At 41.2% G+C, this 18,318-nt stretch overlaps 1 protein-coding gene across 2 annotated transcripts; it reads right to left on the bottom strand.

Moving 5' to 3' along the window:
• Window positions 1-323: 323 nt before the first annotated feature.
• Window positions 324-16,677, bottom strand: LOC119826634 (vomeronasal type-2 receptor 1-like). 2 transcript variants are annotated; one of them, XM_038348058.1, is made up of 6 exons: window positions 16,442-16,677; window positions 13,109-13,400; window positions 9,689-10,558; window positions 5,392-5,622; window positions 2,639-2,762; window positions 324-1,306 (listed from the first exon to the last, which is right to left on the bottom strand). In XM_038348058.1, the coding sequence occupies exons 1-6, from the start codon at window positions 16,675-16,677 to the stop codon at window positions 324-326; spliced, it is 2,736 nt and encodes a 911-aa protein (XP_038203986.1). The 2 variants fall into 2 exon arrangements, with proteins under 2 accessions (XP_038203986.1, XP_038203987.1); XM_038348059.1 differs by having other exon boundaries at window positions 13,109-13,427; window positions 16,451-16,572.
• Window positions 16,678-18,318: the final 1,641 nt, after the last annotated feature.

The raw sequence follows: 18,318 nt of genomic DNA, 5'->3' as shown, positions 1-18,318 counted from the left end.
GTAAGTATCTAGAACAGATACTCATAATTTAAGAAAAACATTCATGAGCTATTTTACTACTATATTAATGAATTCTGTTGATATACACCCTGCCCTTTAAAATTTTGAAGAAGTAGTTTTCAACTTCGGTCATGAATGACATTCTAATCTGTGCTCGATGCATCTCACAGAATGAGACTACATTTACCATGTTAACCTAAAACTAACACAGCCACAAAATACCATGACCCCAGAGCAACAGGCATCTGCGTCTGAAGCAACCAGACAGGGAAGGTGGAGCCAGGTCATCACCCAGCTCTGCCTGTCCCCTGGGACTCACGACTCTACTCATCCAGAGCAGTCGACACTGTGGTGCTGTTAAGCTCACTGCTCACAGAAGCCGAGGTCAGCTGGATGCTCCTGTCTACAGTGGGGACTCTCCCACCAACAGTCTCATCAGTGTTCCTCTTTGGCCTCAGCAGAATAATGAAGCACTTGGGAAGAAATATGCAGCCTAACAAGCCATAGCTGGACGCCAAAATGGCAAATAATTCCACGGCCACTTTGAATTTGCCTTTGGTGCTCAGGTATGCAGGGACAAAAGAGATCCAGACAATGAAAAAGACCAGCATCGCAAATGTGATGCATTTCCCTTCATAGTAGTTATCTGGCAGCTGGCGAGCCACAAACGTTGTAAGGAAACACAGTAAGGCCAGAAGGACATCAAACCCAAATATGGAGCACAGGAACTCTATAGAGCCTTCATTGCATTCAAAGATGATTTTTACATTTTGAGGTTCAATGTTTTTGAACACCCTCGGAGGCTCCAATACCAAGTAAGCTGAGCATACACTAATCTCCCCCAAAACACAGACCAGCACAATGAGTTTTCGAATAACGGGGTGCATGGATATAAGCCGAGTTTTGGATATGGAAATCCTGTAGGCAAAAAAGAGTGAAATAGTCTTTCCGAGAATGGAAGACAGACAGAGGCAAAAGCCTAGCGCCAGAGTGACCTGGCGGGCCATGCAGGACCAGTTCAATGGCTTGCCTATGAAGAGCAAGGATGAGAGCACCGTGATGACCAGAGCCATCTGAATGAGGAAGCTCAGCTCCCGGTCATTGGCCTTCACCAATGGAGTGTGCCTGTGGATCACATAAACCACGGTGACTGCCAAGACCACGAGTGCCCCCAAGATGGAGAGGATGACAAGGGTGAACCCCAGGGCCTCCTCATAAGCAAGGAATTCCACCTCCTTTGGCACACACTTGTTCTTCTGTGCATTGGACCAGTCGTCTTCCCCACATGGGTCACATTCTCTTTGGCCTATTGAGAAAGAGCAGAGAATTGATTGTAAGGAACCCAGTTGGCACCTTTAACTGTGAATAGTGCAGAGCAGTCAAAGGCACGAGCAAAGTGTGTGTGTGTGTGTGTGTGTGTGTGTGTGTGTATACATGTGCATGTGTGTGTGATCTAAAAATTAGTAGTGGAAAAATGACCTTGTTGACTACACAGTCTGTGACAGGTTGAGAGTTGTTTTTTATTTTAGGAATTGTTCATTTCTCCCCAACCTCAGGGTTTTTTGAATTGGTGTTTTCCAGTGATATGCTTCTCTCTTTCTCTTTGATCTATGTGTCCTAATCAAACCCAGAACTGTCCAGCAATGATAAAGTCACAGCTACTGAGGTGAGACAATCAAAAGGCCTCCAACAATGTCTGTTAAACCTTTTGTGTTTTCATTCTCTTATTCAGTATCCCCTTGTTGAGGAGAACTCTGTGTGTCCCCAACTCCAGATGCTCAGTTGAATGAGTTGGTTGAACGAGGCTGAGGGTAGGAACAAAAACAAAACCATCACCTCTGGCCCCTGAGGTTAAGAAAGCCAACTCTGTCTAAATGGAGGCTCTAAGAGGAAGCATTGGTGAACCAGAAAGAGCTACTTGAGATATGTTTATAGCATATGAGGGGATGGGTCAATTCAATGTTAATTTAAAGATTCAGGGAAAGACTGATGTTTTCCTTCAGTCATTCTGAGTCCCGGTCTGGACATCTCTGATGGAATTCTGGGTGGACCTTGGGGACCTGTATCTAGGGAGCTCTGCAGGATACAGGGTGCTTGTTTTCCAACACAGACCATTTTATCCTTTTTACATGGTTACTCTTAAGGGACATGTGACAAAAGACAAGTGCATTTTTGTTTCTTCAATAGCAACAAAAAGTAGAAATGTAAATAGTCCTGCTCCAATTCACTTTACAAAACCAAGATGCCTAGGTCATCTCCAGAGAGCAGCAACTGAGCGAGCTGTTGCAGGAGCTCCTGCAGCAGCGCTGTGCCCTGCATGTGCTCTCAGTGCTCAGCACCTTAAGACAAGCAGGCAGGTGACTCATATCCAGCTGTTGTTAGTGCTGAGTCTATTTTAGGAATACGTAGTTTGAAGATTTTGAATTTATCCATATTTCACATTTTACATATTTTGGTTGGTGTTTTCTTATGAGCTTCATAGCTTTAGGCCTTTTTTTAACTTCATAAGTTTGAAAACTAATATTCTCCTTTATTCATAATGCATATTAGAGAATTTTAGGTGTTTCTTGTGGATCTCTCTGACAACACTTTGTTATTCTAAGTACATTACTACTAATGAAAAAGTACCCATCTCTACCTTCTTTCTCTGACACATATCCATCAGCACATGGGATGCAAGCAAAGCAGCAATGGGGTTTCCCGTGGAGAATCCCTTTCCTGGTCCCTGGAGGACACAGTTTTGTACATACTGAATTTGGAAGCTAGCAAAGACAAAGACAGTAGGTATATAATAAAGCCTTATTTGTGAAACCAAAAAAGTTCTCAGTTGTACTTTCAGGGAGGTGTTTGTCATATTTAGAAAGGAGATGAACCCAGGATAGTGAGCAAGGATACCAGACAAAGCATGACAATATGGAGAACCTAGAAAATTCTACTGAGGAACAGTCTTGTGCTTGACTCTGGAAATGTCAAACCAACGCTAGTGAGAGTTATTTGTAATCTTGGTGATCAACCAAACTAATATCACATGAGATGCTGTGAATCAGACAGTTTGCACAGTCTGCTCCTGTTTTGATGAGACCTGTGACCCCAATAATCATTGTCAGATCCTGAAAGATGTTTATTGTCAGTAGAGCATCTCAAAATATCATTTATTATTTAGACATTGATCATAAGGGACTGGTAGAAAGGAAGAAAAATAGGTCTGCTCCATGAGAAAAATTGTGACAATCAGAAGATAATCGAGAGGACGTAGCTTGGAATGTTTTCTTGCTCTCTCTCTATATTTAGACATTTCAGTATTAACTGCGACAAACCACAGAATCATTCAGTAATTAATCAGACTCATTCCACAAGCTCAGTCATTCAGAGCCAAGGGCTTTTTTTTGGAAGATTAGACCAAGATGCAAGGCAAGTTGGAATTAATGCCTTATGAATAAAGTGACTGCTTCTTGCTGTAGATTTTTTTTCGTAGCTTAGCCCTTTCTGTTACAAATTTGGGAATAATTTCTCATAGTTCAGAACTATTTGATCATTTTCTGAGCACAATCTCCCTTGTGCTTTTAGTGTTTACTCATTGAATCCCCTAGTTATGTGTGAATACAATTTCCCACTGCTAGGCCTCTGTTACTCTCTTCTATGTAAATGCAGGGATCTGCCTTTCCGAAATTGTCTTTATTGACAGGCATTTGATCAGGGTTAAGGGTCCAGGCAAAAGCATTCCATTTAAGACATTACCAAATATCCAAGGGCAAAGAATTACTACTGGCACAAGCTGTTGGTTCCAAGCTGTTCAGATAGATAGAAAAAATAACCATGCCCTGGTTTTACCTCACTTATAAAGAAAGCAATGACCCAAAGCTAACCTTGCATTAAAAGATTCCTAACCTCTCACGCTCACCTTCATCTCAGTTTATTGATGATTTTAGTTCAAGAAATTTACTACTTGTGTTCTGTTCTCAAAGACAGAAGGAGAAATAATTAACCATTTGTCCACAGCCCAGAGAGAGACAACCTTCCCACTGGTGCCACAGACCCACACCACCAACGATCAGAGTGACTGATAGGCATCAAACCCTGGATTTGATAATTTAGAGGTTTGAGTCTCGTATTTGTTTTAATCATTTAGAGCAAAAGGTGTAAACATCATATCTTAAAGTCCTTTAGAGCTTGCGACAATTGGTGAATATGCTAATAGATCAAGGGCCATAGCTTGCTCTGTTTATTTACACAGGTTGCCTGGTTAATCGATCCTCTCTATGCTGGGAAAAATGTGATGTGCTGTGTAAAAACACAATCATTGCCTCACTTGTGATTTTATTGGATATAAAATTTTAAGCTCTTTATCTAACCACTTAAAATGTAGTGTAGCACACCACTCTCCCCTTCTAGAATTCCTTGATGATTTAATCTCTTTTTTAATTAACCTCCTTAAGCAGTTCATGAGAAGTTCACTAAATCACTCCTATCTTTGAGCTGACAGTTGTGGATTTGTGTAAATCCTTATCTGTCTTTTATGGTGCTAACAAACTCCAGTTCTGGACCCTGCTTGGGCTGGGGAATTACTGGTTATAAGGGTATATAAACTAGAAATATTTGTAACAAAATAGAACAATAAAAGAGACATGCTGAAGAAGAATCACAAGTGAGTTATTTTGTTTTTCCTCTCAGATCTATTTAGTAATTTTTCTTTCCGTGAGTGTATTGCCCTAGCTGGACCTTGAAGGGGACTAAGTACTCCAAAGGACCCTGTTTACTAACCAGGGGTCTCTTTATATTTTTATATTCTACATGGATGTATATCTTGAAATTCAACATAAACCTGACATATGTTACCTCATTATATATATATATATATTATATAACCTGAGGAGATAATTATTTACTGGAAGAATAAAATATGTTTCCTGAGCTAGGCATAGTGACAGATTGAGATACATAGCAAGACCCCCCAGGTCAAAAACAAACAAACAAAAAACCCCCAAAATCCTAGAAAATTTAAGCTTACAACATCATATACTATTCAAGACATAGAATGCATTTTTAGTGCTATGGAAAGATTTAAATATGTTTGAATTCCTATAAAATAGCATCATTATATAGATATAACTTCAATTTTAATAGAGAAGGTAAAAATAAAATTACTATGTTCTAATGAAACATTCTTAATATATCAGTACATATTAAATTTGTTAAAATTCTCATGAATTTTAGTGTGACATGGATTCTTTAAATTCCAAATACACAAACAACAATATGGACAATCATATGCTACACTGAAGAAATTGATTTGGAAGAAGGCAATAATTTTAGGTGTTTTACATATATTTAGTTCTAGATAAAATAAATTTTTCTCTATGTATGAATAAGCTATATGGCAGATCAACTAACCCTTGAAGATTCAGTGTTCCAAAATAGTGTTGAGTTCTTTGGAAGAACAAGTTCAAACTTTGATTCTTGAAATTTGTATTCTCCAACCTTGACAAAGGCAATTTCTCCAGCATTATCTGTTTGCCAGTTGAGGATATCATAATATCCAATTTCCAGATCCCCAAGTCTGTCAAGCTTTATGTTTCTTCCATCATGGGAGGTAAATTCCAAACGCCTTAAGTAAACCATTAGCTGAGAAGGAAAGGGGAGAAAAAAAGCAATATATAAACATTTTATTACTTAGAAAACAGATATTCATAAAGAAAGTAGATTTGAACACATATGTAATTATGGAATGCTATTTTATTTGTTTGCTTTCCCTGTTTTTGTTGCCAATTCTAGCCACGGGTTGCATTTCAAACACAAAAAGTGGTTGGCTAAATTGACATGTGCTGTGCATGTAATATGCACACTGGACCATAAAGATGTCAAAAGAATGGAAATTCCCCCATTAATAATTTCACACTATTGTTTAAATGTTATGCTAACACATTAAATAGCATTATTGGGTCAAATTATTTGTTTAATTTACTTTTACCTGTTTTTCTTTAACACTTGTCACTGGAAAATTTTAATTTACCTCTTCTGTATATTAAAATTGAGTGGTTTTCTTAGAATAATGTAAGATTATACTAAGGCTTAGCGGTATTATATCTCCATACTAAGAAACAGGAGACTGTTGAGATTATTTTTCATTCTCCTCACTCCATTTTCCCTATGTAAGGTTACAAAGGTCCACAACTATTTCCTTTCTTTGAAAAATCTCACAGCCTTCAAAAATAGGGCTGTTAATGGCACATGCCTTTAATCCCAGCACTCAGGAGGCAGAGGCAGGCGGATCTCTCTGTCTGTGAGTGTAAGGCCAGTCTAGTTTACAAGAGCTATTTTCATGAATGGCATGCTCCAAAGCTACAGAGAAACCCTGTCTCGAAAACTCAAAAAGAAAGTAGGAGAGCGAGAAAGAGAGGGAGGGGGAGAGACGAAGGGAGGGAGGGAGGGAGGAGGAGGAGGAAGGAAGGAAGGAAGGAAGGAAGGAAGGAAGGAAGGAAGGAAGGAAGGAAAAAGACCTCACAGTCTTGTGGAAGGACTATGCCATCAGGCATGGAAAGTTAAATTCAATAAAGTTTACATTGCTGTTGTGTAACAGTTTCCCCCCAGATTGAAACCTTTTTTCTTTGCAGGGAAGCTCTTTAAGTTGTAAATTAGATTTGAATTCATATTATGGAATTATATTTTATTTTTTGCCACCCTTATTTTTGTTACCAACTGTGATATCCTCTAGCCACAGGTGGCAATTCAAACATAAAAAGTGATTGACTGAATTGAGATGTGTTGTGCATGTAATAAGCATATTGGATTATAAATAATAGAAACTACCCTGTTAATAATTTCATATTATTTTAATACCATGACAACACATTAAATTATAACAGTAAATAGTATTTTAGACATACTGGTTTAAATAATTTGCTTTACTTGCTTTTGCCTGTTTTTCTTTAACTTTGACTACTGGACAATTTTAATTTACCTCTGATATATATTAAAATTGTGTGTTTTTGTTAGACTAACATAAGATTATAATAAGACTAAGCGGTATTATATCTCCATACAAAGGGACAGAGACTATTTGGAATATTTTTCATTCCCCTTACCCCACTTTCCCCATGTAAAGTTACAAAGTTTCACAACTGTTGCCTTCTTTTGAAAATCTCACAGTCTTCTAGACTGACTACACCATCAGGCGTGGAAAGTTAAATTCAACAGAGATTAAGTTGTTGTGTAACAGTTTTCCCCGGACTGAAGCACTTCATCCTCGCAGGGAAGCTCTTTAAGTTTTAAGGTAAACAATTCAAAATAGCTTCAGGAAGTCCCTGAAACTGAGCAGACGCACTAGGTCCCTCCCTGCCAGAGTAAACAATAAAGGGTGAGAGTCCCCCTCAGACTACTTCAGCAAAACTGCAACGAGTCCTCCAACAACCCAAGCTGCAAAGAGATTATTGACACCAGTCCACCTGCTGGCAACAAACAGAAACGAGCTGGGCTGCCTGGATGATGTTTAGATCAACTTCTGAAGGACAGTCCTTTTAGCTGCCTGAGTGTTGTGGGATATTGGTATGCTGTGTGAAGGTGTATTACTGTGATTGGTGTGTGAGAAAGCTGAACGGCCAATAGCTAGGCAGGAGGGATAGACTGAATTGATGGGGAGAGAAAGGAAGAACAGGAGAAATATAGAGATGCAGGATATTCTAGGAGACACAGAGAGGAAAGAGGAGATGCAAGATGGAGGAGAGGTGACGCCATGTGACAAAATGTGGATTAATTTAAATGCGTTAACTTAAAGTTATAAGAGCTAGTTAAGAAGAAGAACTTGCCGGGCGGTGGTGGCGCACGCCTTTAATCCCAGCACTCGGGAGGCAGAGGCAGGCGGATCTCTGTGAGTTCGAGACCAGCCTGGTCTACAAGAGCTAGTTCCAGGACAGGCTCCAAAGCTACAGAGAAACCCTGTCTCGAAAAAACAAAAACAAAAAAAAAAAAAAAAGAAGAAGAACTTTCATAATTAATGAGTCTCTGTTTCATTATTTGGTAGCTGACTGGCAGGACAGAGAAAGATTTGTTACATGTGGTACAAATGTGGTGCGCGTACACGGAGCCGTGGCACTCATTTAAGAGTTCATCTGCAGCAGCAGACTAGGTAAAAAGGCCTGCTGTGGTGTGCACCCAGAAAATTCCCTGAGCAGGAGCAGATATATATGGCCCCAGGCAAAGACTTGCGGCTCTTTGCGGGCATGAGGCTGGGCTCTCCCGGACTCGAGTGGGGTGCGAATCCAGTCGCCAATCACCAGTAGCATGCGCTAAGCTGAGCTGCATTGCATCTGGCTTGGTCGTTTAAGGTTTGGCTCTTTTAGTCAACAAAAAGTGCTTTAGACATGCAGAAAGTCAGGTTCAGCTCGAAAAAAATCTTTAAACAGATAAAGTAAAAAATGGGAATAGAAAGTCATAGAAAAAAACCAAAAGAAAAAAAGTGTATGTATTTTCAGAGAAAAGGGGACTAGACACAACTACAGACAAGTAGTCCTAATGATGTAGCCTGTCAGAGCACCTCTGTTGCAATTTCCCTAAAATTCTGCATCTAGACAACTTCAAAGCTGAGATGGTCCAGCCTCACACACTACTCCACCTAGGACTTCAGAAATAGCTCACACTAAAGCAGGGCAGAGAACACACAATTGAAGCTGTAATGTTAGGAAATTTCAAATATGGGAAATTCTTAGAAATAGTGGAGGGAATTTCAATAAAAGAACAAGAGCCAACACAAAGTGGCTTACAGCAGTCAAATTTGTGGGCTCTTGGCAGCAAAATAATGCTCAGAATAGAAGTTTCCTTGAGTCTATCTTGATATCCAGAATTAGTACAGGAAAATAGAATCCAGATAATATGTGGATAGAATGAGGGAAATGGCAAAATAATTGTTTTTTTAAGCAGCAAAGGAAGAGGCATTTAGGACAAGAATGGTTTTAAATGGATGGTTAAATTGGTGGGAGAAAATACGATGAAAAGCAAAAGAATTTTATAGCAGAAAAATATTCCCTAGCAAAATAATTACTGTGGTCATCGAGTCTGCTTTTTGAGAGAGGGCCTTGCTCTATCTCTGGTGGATCTGCAACTCACAATGGAGCCACTGTTAGTGTTGAACTAATGGCAATAATGTCTCAGATAGAATAGAAGGCATTAGTGGCCACACTTAACTCCCACAAGGTCACTATTTAAACAGAAGAGAAACATAGTATTTTCCCGGGGAGAAAAATGGTGACGTCATTTATGGATGCCCAGGAATTATCCTAAACTAGTGGGATACATGTCTTCACCTAACATGAGCATAACATCCTGAGATGAATTACAAATCCCATACTGTATACAAAAAACAGAATAAACAAAGAAACCAGAGGCACGGAGTCATGTTTACTACAAGGTACCTATAAATTCAGCTTCTGTAAAGAACAAGAGACAATTTCTTTGTAAAAGGCATTATTATTATAATTTGTTTTGTGGGACAGAGCTTATAATCATTAGTGAAAAACCTAATAATTTGCTAATAAATGAGAATGTTAAATGAACAATCAAATTATTCAGGCAAGTCATTATAGTAAGTTTGATGCTTTAAACTGTATGGAAGCAAATCAACCATTTTAATGGTGTCAATTTGGCAGCAAAACCTTGATTTTTTTCTTACTATATGTGATAAGGTGAAATAACTTACATCCAAGGGGTCATAGTCAGGAATACGTGAACATTTTGTATATGCTTTTTCTCCTTCTGGTATGTCACATCTGCTGAGACGATCCAGCGCATAAGCCATAGCATACACAGCTTGTCTGACGTTGTTCGTGATTCTGAGCTGAGACACATCCAGATAGGTATTTTTCAGGTCTTCCAGCTTCTCCTCTCCGGTGCAGAGCTGATCAGACATGTCATACAACCTGTCTTCTTTGCCGGTCATATTCACTCTGTGGTCCACGTTGTAAGGCACACTGCTGTTGGGCCAGGTACAGTTAAAAGCAGTTTGCCAGAATTCAATGGTCAGGACGTCCTTAGGATCCTTGCTAGGGTGCACATCATACAGAAACTCTTTCAGTCCTGGTATAACGGCTCTTGGTATTGCAAATCCAATAGTTCCGCCAAAATAGGGGAAGTACTCCGGCTTTGCAATGAGGGCCGAGGTGATCCAGGCTTCGCTGGCTATCCACGTCCTGTCAGTTATGTTGTGATGAACCATCTCCAGCACAAAGGGGCTGAGGTCAATGTCAGAGGTAAAAAGCACAATGACTCTGGCCGTGGAACTCCTCACTGCCTTGACGGCGTTTTGCATTTTCTCATTGGAGTAGACTTTGGGAATGGTTTCAGAGAAAGCAACACAGAGGTGGACACTTTTCATCTTTTCCTTAAAAATTTTTACTCCATATTTTCCATAATCGTCATCAGCTGCAATAGCGCCTACCCAGACCCAACCGAAGTGTTGGATAAGATTCACCATGGCCTCGGACTGGATCTTATCACTGGGTATTGTGCGATAATAAGATGGAAATTGGAATTTGTCACTAAGAATTGGGCAGGAGGATGTATAGCCAACCTACAATTGAAAATATTTATAGCTATTAGGAAGCCATATCACATTGTTAAATGACAGCTTCAGAATATTCTGAGGATATACTGAATAGTTCTCTTTTGTCCCTGACAGGCTTCCATAGATGATGACTTACTATGGGTACTTCTACCTGGCGGGTGGGGACTATTCTGGGTAACACTTTGGTTGCCCTATTAACGCAAAGGTATCAGGGCTGCCATTTGTTAAGATGAAGACAGTTAATGCACTATTTTTTCATGGGTCGGAGCACAGCATTGTCAGGGAGGCCACTTCTCTTTCCTTTATCCTCCTGGACTTTGGAGACTCTTCTGAGTCAGGATATCTGGACTCTTCATCAGCTTTAGCATCTCATGTGCAGAGAGGATGGACTGCGCGCAAGTCTTTGTCTCCATGCTCGCTCCTGTTCTCACCTCTGCTCCCTTACTTCCCTTCTGTTCTTCTCTCTCAGTTTTCTCCTGGAGCTCTCCTGAGTACATAGGTCCTAAAACTTGCCCTGAGGCCTGGGAGATGATAGAACGTGCTCACCAACTGGATGTCTAAACACCGTTCTCCAGCAAAGTTACCTGAAACTCTCTTTTTAATGTACATAACTCGAAAAATGAAAAAGAATGCTTTCCTCACTTTGTCAGTAGTCCTTGCTTGTATTTAGCATTTAGGGGGAACCTAGGCATTGCGATCAGGGAGCCCATATTCATGAGTCATCCCCAGTCTGATCTTCTATATCATATACTATAGCCCCAGACTGGTGATTCCTTCATGAATGCCACATTATACCTGTGTTCTCTTTCCCTTTGTCTTTGTTTTTAAACTCTTATTCCACTGGCTAATGTTTGTATTTTCCTTTCTAATCACACGTGCAGCAGAGTTATAGGAGGTATTATGTAGGAACAAATCTCTCTGAGAGGCAATGACATCAGATTTCTAAGGTTTGCTCAATTAGTTATCATATAAGATCTTGGTACTGAACCTCCTCTGTCTATATTTCCTCACAAGAAAATTAACCTAACGATAATGTAGATTTTGATGTTTCTTAATATTAGAGTATTAAACAGAAGACTCATTTTATCTTTTCCTCTCCAGGTTTGATAAAAGACTTCACACCGAAATATATGTAAGGTTTTCTAAGCAGCCTGAGTTTTACTAGCGGTTAGTGGAAGATAAACTCCTAGTAGCTGCAGTTTGAATGAGCTACATAAGTCTACTCCTAAGATGTATATTGACTCAGCCACCTTTCCTTGCATTCTGTTTACTGGTCCTTTCCTGTTCTCCCCATGCTCATATTTGAAACTCTCTTAGTTAAATACTATGTTGGAGCTGGGAAGTGGTGGTGCATGCCTTTAATACCAGTACTTGAGAGACAGAGGCAGGTGGATCTCTGTGAGTTCAAGGCCAGCCTGGTCTACAAGAGCTAGTTCCAGGACAGGCTCCAAAACTACAGAGAAACTCTGTCTTGAAAAACAAAACAAACAGCAACAAAAACCCAAACAAACAAACAAACACAAACAAAAACAAACAGTATGTTGGGCTGAGTTTGTGGGTCATTAGTGTAACTTTGTCTACCATGAGCCAGTCCCTGGATATTATCCCCAGCAATAGAAGAGAAGTGGGAGGGGGCTGCGGGGGGGCTGAGGGAGGAAGAGAGGGAAGGAGGGGAGGAAAGATGAAATTCTATGTGAGGGATATTCCCGTTACTTCAGTAGCTCCAATAAGTTTGTTCATCATTCATATTAATACATTCTGATACTTTAATGAAACAGCCATTGAAATAATGCTAGATCTTTTTAGTTTTCCTTGCAATTTATGTTTCGTAATTTCTTATTCTTGTGTTGACCTATGCTACCCTCTTTGGGTTTAAAATAATTTATTAAGTTAGCTGATGTGAAATTCCCAGGCCCATTTTAGCATGTCTGTGCAATGGTTTTGCTCATGACTAACAAGCATCAACTGAGACCCAAGCAAAAGCCAGTTCCTATTCCAGCCCTCAGTCTACCACCATGTATTTACAGATGAGCTCTGCTGTGCTCCACACAGTGCACAGAACATGGTGACTAGTGAAACGTAGTATCCACATCGCCACATCACATCTCAGTCAGTGCAAGCAAGATGCTCCTCCCGGAGACCGAGCAATCCCCAGTCCCCTCTAAATAGGCCATAGTGTGCACTGCTGGGGCTTGGCTGAACAGAGTAACTAAGAGCCCCATCACATTCTATGTTGTCTCTGCAGCTTAGCCTCTCTGGACCTCACTGCCTTTGCAACAATTTCTATACATTAGTTGCATTTTTTCTACCTTCCTTTTTTCCGTCTTCTTTCTTTCCTTTCTTCTTTCCTTAATTTTTTTTTTTTTTTGAGATAGGATCTCTTTGTTTAGCCATGGCTGTCCTGGAACTTGATCTGTAGACCATATTGACTTTGATTGGACAGATATCCTCCTGCCTCTGTGTCTTGAATGGCAGGGATTAAAGGCATGGGCCACCCCACCTAGGCACAACATTTGTATTTTTTTTCTAAGTACATAGCACAGAATTTCAAGATACCTGAGGCATACTGTACAAGCTCAGAATTCTTAAAGCAGCAATTGACAAGGACGATCCCCCTGCTCCAATAATGCCTACTAGATATTTTCCAGTGCTGTTTCTAATGTTGGGCTGGTATTCTTCCTGCCCCGAAAGAAATGTGAAAGTACTCTCTATTGTTTTGGAGACAGTATAGCAGGTGTCAAAGATCTGATAGCCCAGAGTGTGGTTGGGCAAAATGTCCTTCCTCTTGTTAATCTCCTTGATGGTGTGGATCATGGTTTTCATCCAGCGGAAACCCCGGAAATTAAACCTGGAAAGGAAAAGCTTTTGTGAGGCACTGGCCACTGGGGGAAGGGAATGGGTGGGGGTGTGGGTGGGGGCGCAGATGGTGTACTTTTCTGGAAAGGAGCCTCAGTTACATGAGTGATGACAGCTTTTGCTGAAGCAGCAGGTACTCAGATGTCTGAACATGTCAATATTTCATAAATGACATTACAACCTTAAAAGATCCAAGTATTAGCCATATCCAGCCTTTTTAAAAGTGACTGTTTTATGTTTTCTTGCCATTTGTATCTCTTATATTCTACAATATTTTCAAATTTCTGGTTCTTTTCAAAAATTGTTCTAGTCATAATTGTCTTTACCAAATAATACCTTAGAATATGTCTTCTCATGGGGTAGGGCATAATAACATGATTTTTCTCTCCTTTTTGACTTATTTTTTTCTGACCATAGTTATAATGAAAAAATAGTTTTAAAATATTAATACTTATGGCAAAAGTTACTAAAGCAGTATGTAAATTTTGTATACTATGACTCCAATTCCGTAATGCAGCCTGCTGCTGAGAGGTGTTTAACTGAGGCTGTCTTCTTACTGTTCTCACATACAATCATAAATGTCAGCCTCCTAATTATATTCTGCAGCCTCTAAAAAGGGAAATATTCTCCTGAGGTCTGTTGCCGTATTGCTTTTGAGTCCTTCTGATTAAAACATCACCAACCCCCTTCTTCTAGCCCCTCCTTTCTCCTGAATTCTAGCCATATTTTAACAAGATTGTGGAAAACGATTATTTGAGTAACTGTTATTTTACTACCCTCAGTAGCTAGCTGTAGTAACTAACTTTTTATCTCTGGCTTAGGAAGCATTTTAAATTCAAGACCTAAAAGTAAACATCCGCATTCGCAATTTGAGACCTTCCTTCCGGCCTGTGTGTGTGCACATTGTGACGCATGCAGAGCACAGATGTCAATGTCACCTTTCTTCCTCTGTCATCCTCCGCCTTGTCGTCTGGGAAAGGGTCTCTCACTGAACCTGGACTGTGACTTGGCTAGCCCAGCTGGCCAGCAAGCCGTACTGATCTTCCTGGCTCCTGCTCCCGAGCACTGGGATTACAGAATGGCCCCATAACCAAAGTTTTTGTGTGGGTCTTGGGGCTTCTGACTCAGCCTTCATTCTTGCAAGGCCAGGACTTTATCAAACGAGCCATCCCCCTGTCGTCTATTTAATTCTTATCTTGACTTAGTTGTACTTCTTTATATTTAGTACGGAGCTGCTGAGTTCCTCTGCTGCTGTAAACTATAAATGTAGCGACAGAGAGCCTGCCTTCAATTTCTTTACCCTGAAAATGTTAACTTATGCAAGGAAAGAGAAAGGCATTTGTTCAAAGTGATTGAAAACAGCAATGGGAATAGAGGTCTGAGCAATGAAATCCAAAGAGCAAGCAGCCCAAGCCAGCTGAGAGCAATGCCAAGGCTGGAAGAATAGGAGAGAGGTGGGAGAGGGCTGCAGACAGACAGACAGACAGCATCAGGAGAGGGCTGCAGACAGACAGACAGACAGCATGAGGAGAGGACTGCAGAAAGACAGACAGCATGGGGAGAAGGCTGCAGACAGACAGACAGCATGAGGAGAGGGCTGCAGACAGACAGCTGGTGAAAAGTTTGCAGAACCAGAGAAGGTGTCACATTCAAGGATGGAAAGATCAGCATTTTGGGGAGGCAGAGTGGGGGGGGGTAACTCAGTTAAAGCTGCAAACAGAAGGGGACAGACACAAATGGCTTTAGCATCCTGTGCTTTCCTTTACAAGTTCACATTGATGGCGTAATACAGCTCCAAACTCAGCGCAGCAGTGCCTTCCACAGTAAGACAGCATTTCATCTCAAGCTAGAAAATTCCCCACCTGCTTTGTGTTTGTAACTCCACCTTTAACTTAGCCAAAGAAATAGTTATCTTTGGATAAAAGGATAAAGCTTCCCGGTCCAAACTGAATTATTTACAATACTGAAAAACTAGAATAATCTTCCATGTCTAGTTGTGGTTCATCAGCTGTTTGGAAATATTGTCCACTATTCAAAAGAAACCTCAACTTTTGTGGAAAATAAACTTCAGAAGTTCCAATAAAGATTGGAGACCAAATTAGGTCATGCAGTTCATGAGAGTCTAGTGTGGTCCACGAAGATAGAATCTAAAGCCGGGAAAGCCGTGATGCAGTGATGGGCTGCTGCTATGACAACCAAGCAGCCCCTCAGTTCTTCTGGAGCCTTTGCCTCCCTGTGCGGATGGAAACAATCAGAGGGAGGAAGAAAGTGATGACTGCAGACTCATCACAAACTTTTCACTTTGTCAACAGCAGCACAGAAGATGGCTCCTTCCAGCATCGACTCGAACACGAAGCGTGGAATAAAGGGAAAGGAGGTGTGATTGCTACCGTGATGGAAGACTGCAGACTTAAATACGTGTCTACAGGCAGAGAGAGAGGAGAGAGAGAGAGAGAGAGAGAGAGAGAGAGAGAGAGAGAGAGAGAGAGAGAGAGAGAGAGACACACAGAGAGACAGAGAGAGAGAGAGAGAGAGAGAGAGAGAGAGAGAGAGAGAGAGAGAGAGAGGTGGGGGGAACAATACAGCAGAAGGGACAGAAGTTTTTCTGCAAATCAGAATCTTGGGATGAACTTTGCTTCGGAAACAAACCAGAGTTCCCACCCTGCACACTTGAACTTGAGTTTGTAACAATTAACAGTGATTGTTACTGTTACTGTGCAGCTGCAGCCACAGTCTGCAACATCCGTGCTTCTCAAACCTCAGGGTCTTCTGAAAGTGTCAACTCTGTTCAGCAGATGAGGGATGCAATCCCTGAGCCTATGTGTCTAACAAGCTTTTAGTTTCTGCTGCTGCTACTGGCCCACAGAGAACCCTCTGAGGATCAACTTTCTGAGGCAAACACGTATCCTCTCCCCCTCTGTAATCTGAGATAAAGGTAGAACCAGAGAACTTCACCTGGAATCCAAGCTCATGCTAACCATGCTTCTCCAGCCACCCAAATACATGTGAAGAAAAAATTAAACAATGGCTTACCCTTCACACAAGGCTGATACGGGTTCCCCGTCAGGATCATCTACTGGGATGGTCCTGGAGTGGATAGGAAACAGTCCTCCAATAACAACTGAGTGGTTTTTGGCTTCTACATAGCCAGTCAAATTAAACTTGCCCAGCAACCTGCATTTCCCACTCTGGTTTTCATCTTGAGCATGTAATTCAACACATATAAATGCAGTTAATCCCAGAATCAAGCATCTCTTCCTGCTAACCATTTTAGTACGGCCAGTTTGAGGATAACGAGTGTTGAAATCACCCACGTTTGAAGGAAGCACCTTGATGGAGCGTGGGAGTGTGTGTGTGCCTCAACCCATGGCCCGCTTGCTGCTCCTTGCTGCATAATTTCACGTGCTAGTCACAGATCTCTCAATCACTCGCAATTTATGGATCTGGACTAGGAGCTGAGTAATCGTTTGAGAAGAGACACCTGAGTGTTCTGTGTGCTTTGCACTGATAATGACAGAATCATTGGGTTCAGTGGGAAAGTTACAGTAATTTGTAGAAACTGTCTTTTCTAGTTTACCACCGTCATTCATCGAGTCTCCCTGCAACCAACTCTGTGGTCTTTTCTACCCTGAAGATGTGGAAAAGTATCCTGCTTCAATATAAAGTACCAAAAGAGGGGACAGTAGGACAAGCTTTCTCTTTCAGCTGTGGAAAGAACTTAATAGAAAATTGGAATAGAAGGCTTCAAGTCAAACCTGTGTTCTGCCCCTTTTATTAGCTTGATGGTAAGAAAGTCACACAGTTTCTGTGCCACAGCAACCTCATCGATGGCTAAGCTACCTTAGAATAATTCTGTTCAGCCCCAGGAAAGGTGCGTACAAGGTAGGAACTCTGCTACTGGCCCTGCCTCCTGCCACTTCTGCTGCCCTTCTGCTAGGCCCCACTCAAAGACAAATCTCTTCTCTTCAGATCAATTCGTCTCAATTCATCAATTCCCAGTCTCTCAGTCATCCCCTCTGCTCCTTCTAAACATCCCCAAACGCTTAGAATTCAGTTTATAGTGCATAGTCAGAGTAAAATTCAGCACAAATTTCTGGATCATGTAAAATGTATACAATAAATATTTGATCATATAGTTTTACTCCAAAGGACATTTCATGTAACCAGCAGAGATCTAAAAACAAAAGATAAACAAACAAATAAAAAAAAAACCCTTGATGTATAAGTTTTACTTTTAACACTTAAATCTGTAATAAGCTAAAAGCACCACATAGGGAACCTAGAATCAAGGCTATCTTAGTCACCTGATGGGATACGGGGTCCCGAGACCATGTTCCTGAAAGAATTCACTGGCCAGAGAGAATCCCCAATGCAATTCAAGCGATAATAACAGATATCAGCCAGAGGGGTCGAGGCCAGCAGGAGAACACGGCCCCCAGAATCAGCTAAGCAGGGCCCACAGAGCCTCACAGAGACTGAACCACAGAGCCTGCAGGGTTCTGTGCTAGGCCCTCTGCATACAGGCTGTGTTTGTTTAGTTTGGGGTTTTCCTGGGACTCCTAACAGTGGCAGTGGGGGTGTCTCTGATCCTTCTGCCTGCTCCTGGAACACTTCCTCCTAGCGGGTTGCCTCATTCTGCTGTCTTATGGGGATTTGTACCTAGTTTTATTGTATCTTGCTGGGCCCTGTTTGGTTGATATCCCTGGGTTCCCTGCTCTGTTATGAGGAGAAATGGAGGAAGAGTAAGTCTTGGGGAGAGGGGATGTATGGAAGGGACCTGGGAGGAGTGGGGGAGGGGAGGCCCTGGTCAGGGTGTATTATATTAGAGAGGATTAAAGGAAGAAAGGAAGGAAGGGAGGGAGGGAGGGAGGAAGGAAGGAAGGAGTGCAGGAGAAAATAACAGTTAATAA

Source organism: Arvicola amphibius, chromosome 11 (genome assembly GCF_903992535.2).
Source record: "Arvicola amphibius chromosome 11, mArvAmp1.2, whole genome shotgun sequence".
In the NCBI taxonomy this organism is placed as follows: domain Eukaryota; kingdom Metazoa; phylum Chordata; class Mammalia; order Rodentia; family Cricetidae; genus Arvicola; species Arvicola amphibius.
Note: the sequence above shows the minus strand (reverse complement) of the source record. Positions and strands in the feature narration are given on the sequence as shown.